The 12,621-nt window shown below is 46.1% G+C and overlaps 1 protein-coding gene across 2 annotated transcripts in view; it reads right to left on the bottom strand.

The window, feature by feature from the left end:
* The window catches only part of cpsf1 (cleavage and polyadenylation specific factor 1), a 102,276-nt gene that overhangs the window by 12,701 nt on the left and 76,954 nt on the right, over positions 1-12,621 (bottom strand). For both annotated transcript variants that reach the window (XM_080213901.1, XM_080213890.1), the window contains 3 exons: positions 11,856-11,997; positions 6,054-6,206; positions 373-549 (listed from right to left, as the gene is read on the bottom strand). In XM_080213901.1, the coding sequence (XP_080070027.1) occupies positions 373-549; positions 6,054-6,206; positions 11,856-11,997 (472 nt within the window). The remainder of the gene's footprint in view (positions 1-372; positions 550-6,053; positions 6,207-11,855; positions 11,998-12,621) is intronic.

Here is a 12,621-nt window from a genome sequence, read left to right on the forward strand (position 1 = left end):
AAAGTCTAATGATGGCCATAAAACCATTGTCAATTGTTGTAAAAACCCATCTGGTTCACTAATGCCCGTCAGGGAAGAAATCTGCTGTCCTTACCCGGCCTGGCCTACATGTGGCTCCAGAGCCACAGCAATGTGGCTGACTCTCAACTACCCTCAGGCAACTGGGGATAGGCAATAAATGCTGGCCAGCCAGTGAAGCCCAAGCCCCATGAATGAATAAAAAAATTAGAATGGGAATAGTCTCCATTATCTTAGGCTCTCATGCAGGAAGAGAGCAAACGTCCATCTTTATCCTATTGAAAATTAATGCTCCTGAGTGTTTCCCATTCTCGGGGATCAGTACAAGTGGTCAGCGCTGTGCCACACACGTACCCTGCTAACGAGAGACAGAGTCTTGCTCTCTTCTTGGTATCGAAGGATGGAGACACTTTTCATGATGTCTGCTGCCATGATGAAATTCTTCACACTGATCATCTGGTGAATGTAGAGCTGCGTGTCGATGAAAGCCATTCCAGTTAGGTCATTGTCCTTCAGACTCCACAGGAAAATCTGTACAAGAAGAATTTCATCACATCATTTTACCAGGCAGAAGATCCCGAGAGAAACACACTCAATTCTCTCCAATTGTGACATTTTAAATGAAAGAAAGGACCTGCAGTGCTTCACTCTGTGAAGTGTTGTAGGAAATACAGCAGCTAATTGGATCAGGACTAGAGGGCACAGCCTCAAGATAACGCTGGGTGGGGGGTGGTGTGCAGTTTAGATCAGAGTTGAGGAGGAACTTCTTCACTCAAAGGGTGATGAATCTCTGGAATTCTCTGCCCGTTGAAGTGCTGGAGGCTGCCTCGCTGAACATATTTAAGTCACGGGTGGATAGGTTTCTGATAGACAGGGGAATTAAGGGTTATGGGGAGAGGGCGGGAAAGTGGAACTGATCCACTTCAGATCAGCCATGATCTTATTGAATGGTGGAGCAGGCTCGAAGGGCTAGATGGCCTACTCCTGCTCCTATTTCTTATGTTCTTATGTTCTTACACAGCAAGAGCCCACAAACTGAGATAAATAATCAGCTGGTCTGTATTTTTGTTTGAAGAATAAACATTAGGCAGGATATTGGGAAGCATTTCCCTGCTCTTCTTCAAATTAATGCCATAGGATTTTTTACATCCATCTGAGGGATCTAATGAGAGCTATTTAACAACTCATTTGACAGTGCAGCACTCCCTCAGTACTGCACCAGAGTGTCACCCTAGATTATATCCAATCTAGGGACTTGAACCACAAACATCTGATTCAAAGGCACGTGCACAGACAACTGAGAACAAAAATCCAATCTTACACTCCGTACAGAACAAAACAGTTAATAATTTCTCATAGGACTAGTAATCCAGAGACCTCGATTAATACTGTGGGGACTCTGCAGATGATGGAATTTGAATTCAATAAAAATCTGGAATTAAAAGTCTACTGATGACCATGAAACCATTGTCCATTGTCAGAAAAACCCATCTGGTTCACTAATATCCTTTAGGGAAGGAAATCTGCTGACCTTACCTGGTCTGACCTACATGTGACTCCAGATTCTTAAAATGCCCTCTAAAATGGCCCAGCAAGTCACTCAGCTCAAGGGCAATTAGGGATGGGCAATAAATGCTGGCTCAGCTAGTGCCACCCACATCGCACGAGCGAATAAATAAACCCACATCAGCAATCAGAAATTCTTCACTAACAGCTGAGGAATGTTACAGCAAGTTAATTAAAGCCACATTCCAGGAGAAGTAACACTGCCAGTGACAAGTGAGACTGAATCATTAAAATGCCTGATACTAGGGCAAGCAATGTCAGAGCTCTCACTTGAAGAGTCAGTATGATTTTTAGGTCTCCAAAAGATTAGTGCTTTCAAATTTAACAACAGAGTTTTGTAATCTCGTTGCAGCATTAGCTCAGAGTTTGAAGAGATCCCTGGATGTCTTGATGGCACAGTGGTTAGCACTGCTGCCTCACAGCGCCAGGGACCTAGGTTCGAATCCTGGCTTGGGTTACTTTCTGTATGGAGTTTGCACGTTCTCCCTGTGTCTGGGTTTCCTCCAGGTGCTCCGGTTTCCTCTGACAGTCCAAAGATGCACAGGTTAGGTGGATTGGCCACGCTAAATTACCCCTTAGTCACAGGGACTAGCTAGGGTAAATGCATGGGGTTACGAGGATAGGGCCTGGATGGGATTGTGGTCGGTGCAGACTTGATGGGCCGAATGGCTTCTTTCTGTGCTGTAAGGATATGATTCACCTGCATAAGGCAGGGCAAAGAGCTTCCTTCAGGCCTCAGCTTCTTAAACAGCTCAAGATGGCAGATGGACTCTGCTTCTCCAGCAAATCAGAGCTCCCCCATTGTCTGAATGCAGAAGTTGGACAAGAGCTTGTTCATCTACTCCTTACTGCCCAGCAAAGCTGCTGCTCCTCTCTCACTGAATGAAGATTCAGCTTCAGACAGACTCAAACATCCTCCTGTCTCCAATATCTAATATCAGAAGGTGGGGATTTACAGATAGAAATCTCAAACTAAACGTCACATCAACATCTGACAAGTCACCTAATTCATCATGATCTGAATAGGTTGATCTTCGAATTCAGAAGGAAAAATGGGTGGACAGTGGTTAGCACCGCTGCCTCACAGTGCCAGGGACCCGGGTTCAATTCCCAGCTTGAGTCACTGCCTGTATGGAGTTTGCACATTCTCCCTGTGTCTGCGTGGGTTTCCTCCGGGTGCTCCGGTTTCCTCCCGGCTCCTCCCACAGTCCAAAGACGTGTGGGTTAGGTTGATTGGCCATGCTTAATTCTCCCTCAGTGTACCTGAATAGGCACCGATGTGTGGCGACTAGGGGATTTTCATAGTAACTTCATTGCAGTGTTAATGTGAGCCTTACTTGTGACTAATAAATAAACTTTAACTTTGATTTCTGTCATAAGAACATAAGAACATAAGAAATAGGAGCAGGAGTAGGCCACCTAGCCCTTCGAGCCTGCCCCGCCATTCAATAAGATCATGGCTGATCTGTCATGGCTCAGTTCCACTTTCCCGCCCTCTCCCCATAACCCTTAATCCCTTCTCTTATCAAAAACCCATCAACCCGCTTCTTAAAAATATTTAGCGAGGCAGCCTCCACCACTTCAACGGGCAGAGAATTCCAGAGATTCACCACCCTTTGAGTGAAGAAGTTCCTCCTCAACTCCGTTCTAAACCGCCTCCCCTTTATCTTGAGGCTGTGCCCCCTAGTCCTACTGTCTTTTTTGAGCGGGAAGAGTCTCTCCACCTCTATCCTATCCATCCCATTCATCATCTTATACGTCTCAATGAGATCTCCCCTCATTCTTCTAAACTCTAACGAGTACAAGCCTAGTTTATTCAGCCTTTATTCAGCCTCTCATGCAAAACAGACAAGGAGGGAAGGGCACTGATGAAAGTTCGAGATGAAACTTGTCAGGCCCCACTTGGAGTACTGTGCGCAGTTCTGGTCGCCTCACTATAGGAAGGACGTAGAAGCTATTGAAAGGGTACAGAGGAGATTTACAAGGATGTTGCCTGGACTGGGAGGCATGCCTTATGAAGATAGGTTGAGGGAGCTGGGACTCTTTTCCCTGGAGAGACGAAGGTTGAGAGGCGACCTGATAGAAGTTTATAAAATGTTGAGAGGAATAGATAGGGTGGATTCTCTGAGGCTATTTCCCCGGGTTGAAATGGTTGCTACGAGAGGACACAGATTTAAGGTGCAGGGAAGCAAGTACAGAGGTGACGTTAGGGGTAAGTTTTTCACTCAGAGGGTGGTGAGTGAATGGAATCGGCTGCCGTCAGTGGTGGTGGAGGCGAACTCGCTGGGATCTTTTAAAAGACTTCTGGATGAGTATATGGGATTTAATGGGATTGGGGGTTATAGATAGGTCTATGGATTGGTAGGTATTGATGTGATCGGTGCAACTTGTGGGCCAAAGGGCCTGTTTGTGCTGTAGTGTTCTATGTTCTATGAAATGTTTAACCTCTGTTTCTCTCTCCACAGATGGTGCCAGACCTGCTGTGTATTTGCAGTAGTTTCTGTTTACAACCAAGGTGGCTCCAACTGAATTGGTTCAAGTTGAGAGAGAAGGCCATGATCTTAAGGTGAGCACCAAAGGAGATTGGAAGAGTCTTTCCAGCTAGTGAATTATAGGACGAAGCCACTCAAGTGAGTGGCACTGAAGTGACCGCAGCAGCTAGAAGTCTTCTCTAAAAGGATGTAGGAATAAAGGTGGAAAACAGAATTAATATAAGAAAGAAAGAAAGAAAATAGGGCAGCACGGTAGCACAGTGTTTAGCACTGCTGCTTCACAATTCCAGGCTCCTGGGTTCAATTCTCGGCTCGGGTCACTGTCTGTGTGGAGTTTGCACATTCTCCTCGTGTCTGCGTGGGTTTCCTCCGGGTGCTCCGGTTTCCTCCCACAGTCCAAAGATACGTGGGTTAGGTTGATTGGCTGTGCTAAGAAATTGCCCCTTAGTGTCCAGGGACGCATAGGTTAGAGGGATTAGTGGGTATAATATGTAGGGATATGGGGGTAGGGCCTGGGTGGGATTGTGTTCGGTGCAGACTCGATGAGCCTGCACAGTAGGGTTCTATGATTCTATGATCTATATTTGTGAAATCAGCCCACAAGAGATTTCACTTTACCAAGTCTCCTCCTATGCTGACAATCTCCACATTAAGAACAGAAGAAATAGGAGCAGGAGTAGGCCATCCAGCCCCTCGAGCCTGCCCCACCATTCAATAAGATCATGGCTGATCTGTCGTGGCTCAGTTCCACATTCCCGCCCTCTCCCCATAACCCTTAATCCCCTTGCCTATTAAAAACCTATCAACCCGCGTCTTAAAAATATTTAGCGAGGCAGCCTCCACCACTTCAACGGGCAGAGAATTCCAGAGATTCACCACCCTTTGAGTGAAGAAGTTCCTCCTCAACTCCGTTCTAAACCGCACCCCCCCCCCCCTTTATCTTGAGGCTGTGCCCTCTGTCCTTTGAGTGGGAAGAGCCTCTCCACCTCTATCCTATCCATCCCATTCATCATCTTATATGTCTCAATGAGATCTCCCCTCATTCTTCTAAACTCTAATGAGTACAAGCCTAGTTTATTCAGCCTCTCCTCATAGTTCAATCCCCTCAACTCTGGAATCAGCCTAGTAAACCTCCTCTGCACTCCCTCCAAGGCCAAAATATCCTTGCGTAAGTGCGGTGACCAAAACTGCACACAGTACTCCAGCTGCGGCCTCACCAGTGCCCTATACAGCTGCAGCAAGACCTCCCTACTTTTATATTCAATCCCCCTCGCGATGAAGGCCAGCACCCCATTCGCCTTCCTGACCACCTGCTGCACCTGCAGGCTGGGTTTTTGTGACTCATGCACAAGGATCCCGAGGTCCCTCTGCGCGTCGCATGCTGCAGTTTTTCGCCACGTAAGTAATAGTCCTTCCTACCATTATTCCGACCAAAGTGGACCACCTCACATTTGCCAACATTAAATTCCATTTGCCAGTTCCTGGCCCATTCACCCAGCCTATCTAGATCCTCCTGCAGACTCTCCACACCCTCCGCACAATTTGCCATTCCACCAATCTTGGTGTCATCAGCAAATTTCGACACCATACACTCGGTTCCCTCCTCCAGATCATCTATATAAATGGTAAATAGCTGAGGCCCCAGCACCGACCCCTGGGGCACTCCACTAGTCACCAACCGCCAATCCGAATAGCACCCATTGACCCTCACTCTCTGCCTCCTATTTGACAACCAATCCTCTATCCACGCTAACACCCTACCCCCAACTCCATGCCCCCTGACCTTCTGTAATAACCTCTCGTGAGGCACCTTGTCAAACGCCTTCTGAAAATCAAGAAACACATTACTCAGCTGCTGGGATAGGCAGGTAAGTAAAGCATTGATAAGGGATAACATGCTTATGTACTCATTGACAAGACTACACAAGGACGGTGCTGATGGTACACTGAGGAGGAAGAGGAAGGAACAGTGGTTACCTTCTGTCCGATTGCTGAGACAAGGTAACCATTGCAGTTACACAGGGCCGTCACTGGGCCCTTTTGCTCCTTCTCGTACAACACCTTGAACTTGTTCTTGGTCAGAGGCTGGCCAGGTTCAGGCACAACTTCAATCACATCCAGGATCAGAATCTGTACAGAAAAAAAACAACAAACAGAAATAACAGAACCATTGGTTTATTCTGGTATGCTGAAATTCACAGGACATCTCAAGGAACTTTCAATATCCCCAGTCCATCACTGTCTGTGAAATCTATAGGAGCCTGAGTGGGATCTGCAAGGATTCACAGCTTTGGCTGATTCAACTCTCAGACATTTTGGACAGCGACCAACCAGTAATGAATCTCCTCTTACAGACAACCGGTAAAGGATGCACACACTCATTGGTCCAACAGAATCTCCACTGAAACATATTTCTCAAGAAACATTAGTAAGGAGCTGGATTTCACATTCAGCTGCTCACAAACCCTGTTAATCCTTCTCACACTAATGGGCAATTTAGCATGGCCAATCAACCTAACCTGCCCACCGCTATTCAAAAAGGGAGACAGAGAGGGAACAGAGAATGATAGACCAGTGAGCCTAACGTCAGTACTGGGGAAGTTGCTAGAGGCCATTATCAAGGATTTCACAGCTCGACATTTGGAAGGCAGTGGTATAATCAGACAAAGTCAGCGTGGATTTACAAAAGGGAAATCGCGCTTGACAAATCTATTGGACTTCTTTGAGGATGTAACTAATAGAATTGACCGAGTGTGGTTTATTTAGACTTTCAGAAGGCTTTCGACAAGGTCTCACATAGCAGATTACTATGTAAAGTTAAAACACATGGGATTGCAGGTCTTGAGATGGATAGAAAGGTGGTTATCAGATAGAAGCAGAAGGTTGGCAGAAATGGGTCCATTTCTGTTTGACAGTCAGTAACTAGTGGGATTCCACAGGGATCTGTGCTAGGACCCCAACTGTTCACATTATATATTAATGATTTGGAAGAGGGAACTGAATGTATTATCTCCAATTCTGTAGATGATACAAAGTTGGGTGGGAGGGTGAGCTGTGAGGAGGATGCAGAGATGCTTCAGCATGATTTGGACAGGCTGAGTGTGTGGGCATCTGCATGTCAGATGCAGTATAATGTGGATAAATGTGAGGGTATCCACTTTGGTAGCAATAATAGGAGGATTATTACTTGAACGGGTTAAATTAAATTTAGAGAGATGGATACTCAATGAGACCATGGAGTCCTTGTGCATCAGTCTCTGAATGTAAGCGTGCAGTTAGAAAAGGCAAATGGTATGTTGGCCATCATAATGAGAGGAATTGAGTATAGAGATAGAGATGTTTTGCTGCAATTGTATAGAGCGTTGGTGAGGTCACATCTAGAGTATTGTGTACAGTTCTGTTGTTCTTATCTGAGGAAGGATGTCCTTGCTATAGAGAGGGCACAGAAAAGGTTTACCAGGCTGAGTCTTTCCTCATAAGACAGAGGATAAGTTGGTTAGGATGATATTCACTGGAATTTAGAAGTGTGAGAATAAAATTCTAACAGGGTTAGACAGGGTAGATTCACAAAGAATGTTCCCAATGGTGGAGGAATCTAGAGGTCACAGTATGAGGGTAAGGGACAAAGCTTTTATAACTGAGGGGTGGAGAAATTTCTTCACCCAGAGGGTGGTGAATGAGTGGAATTCACTACCACAGCAAGTAGTTGAGGTCAAAACATTATCAGATTTCAAGAATATTCAAGAAATTAGATACAGTTCTTGAGGCTAAAGGAGTTAAGGGATTTGGGGGAAGGTGGGATCAGGATATTGAATTCGATGATCAGCCATGATCAAAATGAATGCGGAGGAGGCTTAAAGGACCAAATGGCCTCCTCCAGCTTCTAGTTTCTATGTTTCTATCTTTGGACTGTGGGAGGAAACCAAAACACTCGGGAGAAACCCACGCAGACACAGAGAGAATGTGCAGACTCCGCACAGATAGTGACCCAAGCTGGGAATTGAACCCGGGTCTCTGGCTGAGCTGAAGAGCATTAGAAAGTCAACAGATTTTATACTGTGGAAGAGGGGGAGCAAAACAGGCCAGGGACAGTTGGGAACTCAGTCGGGATTGGGCTGACATATCATAGAGGCAAAGTAAAGGGAGAGTTAATGATAGTGTTAAAGTGGCCCAAAGGTCAGAATGTGTTCATTGCAGAACAATGGACAGAGCTCTCTCAAAGTAAAACACAAGAACAGATCGTCCCTGTGTGGGGAAGGGAGTTGGGGGAAGAAAGAAGAGAAATGGTCGAAACGGGGGACAGAATTCACGCTCAGAAGCTGTTGAACTCAATGCTAAATCCAGAAGGCTGTAAAGTGCCTAATCAGAAGATGAGGTGCTGTTCCTCACTGGAGTACTGCAGCAACCCAAAGATTGAAACGTGAGCATCAGAGCAAGATGCTGAGTTGAAACGGCAAACAGCCCAAAGATTGGGGTCATGCTTACAGACTAAGCAAAGGTGTTCCACAAAGTGGTCACCCAGTCTGTGTTTAGTCTCCCTAACATGGAGGGGACTACACTGGGAGCAGCAAAAACAATGGACTAAACTGGAAATACAAATGAATCATTGCTTCACCTGGAGGAGGATTTAGGGTCTTGAATAGTGAGGAAGTAGTAAAGGGGCAGATGTTACACCTTCATGACTAGGATGAGATGAGCGGAAAAGCAAATTGTGCGGACGGTGTGGAAAGTTTGCAGAGGGATCTAGATAGGCTGAGCGAGTGGGCGAGGACCTGGCAGATGGAGTACAATGTTAGCAAGTGTGAGGTTATCCACTTTGGCAGGAATAATAGTAGGAGGGATTACTATTTAAAGGGCAAAAAGCTGCAGCATGCTACGGTGCAGAGGGACCTGGGGGTCCTTGTGCATGAGTCGCAAAAACCCAGTCTGCAAGTGATCAAGAAGGCGAATGTGATGCTGGCCTTTATAGCGAGGGGGATAGGACATAAAAGCAGGGAGGTCTTGCTGCAACTGTACAGGGCACTGGTGAGGCCGCAGCTGGAGTAGTGTGTGCAGTTTTGGTCGCCGCACTTGCGCAAGGATGTTTTGGCCTTGAAGGGAGTACAGAGGAGGTTCACTAGGCTGATACCAGAGATGAGGGGGTTAGACTATGAAGAGAGACTAAATAGACTGGGTCTGTACTCGTTGGAGTTTAGAAGGATGAGGGGGGGATCTTATAGAGACGTATAAGATAATGAAAGGAATGGATAGGGTAGAGGTAGAGAGATTCTTCCCGCTCAGAATGGACAGCAGGACTAGAGGGCACAGCCTCAAGACGGGGGGGCGGGTGCGGCGCAGTTTAGAACGGAATTGGGAAGGAACTTCTTCGCTCAAAGGGTGCTGAATCTCTGGAATTCTCTGCCCATTGAAGTGGTGGAGGCTGCCTCGCTAAATATATTTAAGTCACGGGTAGATAGGTTTTTGACAGACAAGGGAATTAAGGGTTATGGGGAGAGAGCGGGAAAGTGGAACTGAGCCACTTCAGATCAGCCATGATCTTATTGAATGGCAGGGCAGGCTCGAAGGGCTAGATGGCCTACTCCTGCTCCTATTTCTTATGTTCTTATGAGAATGGAGGGACATGGTACCCGAAACGGCAAGGGGCTTTAGTTCAGCATGGTCGGTGCAGGTCTGGAGGGCCGAAGGGTCAGTTCCTGTGCTGTAATTTTCTTTATTCTGCAACTGCATTGGAAGATGCCATGGGAAAGCGTTGGGTGTGATGGAGGAATCCAGGGTGTCCTGGAGGGAATGGTCCCTGTGGAATGCTGACAGGGGGAGTGAGGGGAGGATGTGTTTAGTGGTAACATCACGTTAGAGTTGGCAGAAACGATGCTGGATAATCTGGCAAATGAACTGATTTGATTTACTATTGTCACATGCATTAAGATACAGTGAAAAGTATTGTTTCTTGCATGCTATACAAAGCATACTGTCATTGAGAAGGAAACGAGAGAGTGCAGAATGTAGTGTTACAGTCTTATCTAGAGAGCAGAGAAAGGTCAACTTAACGTGAGGTAGGTTCATTCAAAAGTCTGATGGCATCAGGGAAGAAGCTGTTCTTGAGTCGGTTGGTACGTGACCTCAGACTTTTGTATCTTTTTCCCAAAAGAAGGTAGAGAGAGAATGTTCAGGGTGCGTGGAGGCTGGTGAGGAAAGTGAGGACAAGGGGGACTCTGTCATGGTTCTGGGAGGGAGGAAAAGCAGTGAGGTAGGAGAGTTGGGTTGAGGGCTCTGTCAAGCACAGTGGGAAACTTCAGCTCAGGAACATGGTGGACATTGTAGAAGCACCGTTTTGGAAGGTGACATCTTCAGTCCTATGAGGCTTCCATCCGGAATTTATTATCCCAGCCTAATTGCACTTGGAAAAGATTGTGATGAGTTGCCTTCCTGAACTGGAGTGTAGGTACACCCACAGTGCAGTTAGGAAGGATTTTGACACAGCGACAGTGAAGGAACGGTGATCCTTTTGGTCTGGCAAAAAATTTGCAAGTGGTGATGTTCCCACTGCCTGTTACCCTTCCTCTCTTTGGGAGGCAGAGGTCAGAGGTTTGGAAGGTGCTGTTGAAGGAGCCTTGCTGAGTTTCTGCAATGTATCTTGTATACAGTACTCACGGCTGCCATTTATTATCACTGGTGGATGGGTTACCAAATAAGCGGGCAGCTTTACCCAGGATGGTGTAAATGTTACATAGAACATAGAACACTACAGCACAAACAGGCCCTTCGGCCCACGAGTTGTGCCGATCACATCAACACCTACCAACCTACAGACCTATCTATAACCCTCAATCTCATTAAACCCCATATACTCATCCAGAAGTCTTTTAAAAGACCCCAGCGAGTTCGCCTCCACCACCACTGACGGCAGCCGATTCCATTCACTCACCACCCTCTGAGTGAAAAACTTACCCCTAACATCACTTCTGAACCTCCCTCTGATATTGTTCCCTGCGTCTTGAGTGTTATTGCGGCTGCATTCATCAAAGCAAGTCACACTTCTGACTTGTGCTGAATTGGTGATAGGTGGTAGAATTTCCAGCCTCTGCTCTTGCAGACCCAGTATTTATAAGTACAACAGCCGAGAGACACCAGCACTAAAATATATACTATGCAAACTGACACGATCCATGTCCAAACATAGTAAGATCTGGACAATAACCAGGCTTGGGCTGACAAGTAGCAAGCAACATTCATGCCAAGTGCCAGGCAACGACCATCCCCAAGAAGAGAAAATCTAACCATCACCCTTTTGACATTCAATGGCATTACCATCACTGAATCCCCCACTATCAACATCCTGGAGGTTACCATTGATCAGAACCTGATTTGGACTAGATATATAAATACTGCGGCTATAACAGCAGATCAGAGGTGGGAATCCTGCGGTGAGTAACTCATCTCCTGATTTCCCCAAAGCCTGTCCACCATCTACAACACAAGTACACAATCTTCAAGATGCACTGCAAGAACTCAGCAAAACTCAAAGTACCTTTCAAACCCACAATCTCTACAGCGGAGGTGTTACGAACCACTGCTGCACAGAGCTGTGCAGTCACACAATTCAGAGTATTTTCATGTTTTTTAAAAGGTTTTTTCACTGAACTGTACAGAATGGGAAGCTGATGCCATGAACAGATTTAGATAATGTTAACAGTACAGGTCCAAAAGTTACCCTTTTGTTTTATTCTGTGAATACAATGATTCTTTCCAAGCAATGTGAATGATAACCATCTCACTCACCCGGCCTCTGCACGTAACCTCCTCACCCTGTGTCAGGCATGTTCCCACAGCAATATAACCTTTCAGTCCTGACACAGTCTCCTCACTCCTCAGCGATACGGTTTTCATGCAGGTTACATGTTCCCAGTCCTCCATGTCAATCCTACACAAAATCACAAATGGGAGTCAGAGGAACTGATGGAGAAATTGTGTGCAAATAGAAAATTGGAAAAGCCTGCCTGAGCTCGCCTGCACACTGCTGCCCATGCTCAACTCACCATGAGGCTCTTGCAGCCATCAGCACTGACCTACACAGGCTCCTAGTTCTATGGTGTTAAAATTCTAACCATCACATTTATGCCTCCCCATCTCAATAATCTCCTCAAATCCTGCAACCCTCAGATCTCAGCACTCCCCCAATTCTGGCTTTTCAGTTTCCATTGATCCACCATTGTCAGCCCTGCCTTTAGCTGCCCGGGTCTGATGTCCTGGAATTTCCTTCCCAAATGTCTCTGCTTCTCTCGCTCCTCCATTAAGATAGTCATTAAAATTTGCCTTGTTGACAAAAATATTGGTCATCTGAGCTAACATTTCCTTATGTAGCTTGGTTACGTTCCTGTGAAGTGCCCTGAGGGGTTAAAGGTCTAATATAAATACAAGTTGTTCTACAACTGTTCACAAAACCAGCAGCAGTGTCACTACAGCTGTTACGGGGTTCAGGAGTGTGTACAGAAGCAGGCACGCTGAATGTTCATCACTGAAACTTGCTGCCTATGTTCTGAACACT

This window comes from Carcharhinus amblyrhynchos, chromosome 2 (genome assembly GCF_965287045.1).
Source record: "Carcharhinus amblyrhynchos chromosome 2, sCarAmb.v2.hapA, whole genome shotgun sequence".
In the NCBI taxonomy this organism is placed as follows: domain Eukaryota; kingdom Metazoa; phylum Chordata; class Chondrichthyes; order Carcharhiniformes; family Carcharhinidae; genus Carcharhinus; species Carcharhinus amblyrhynchos.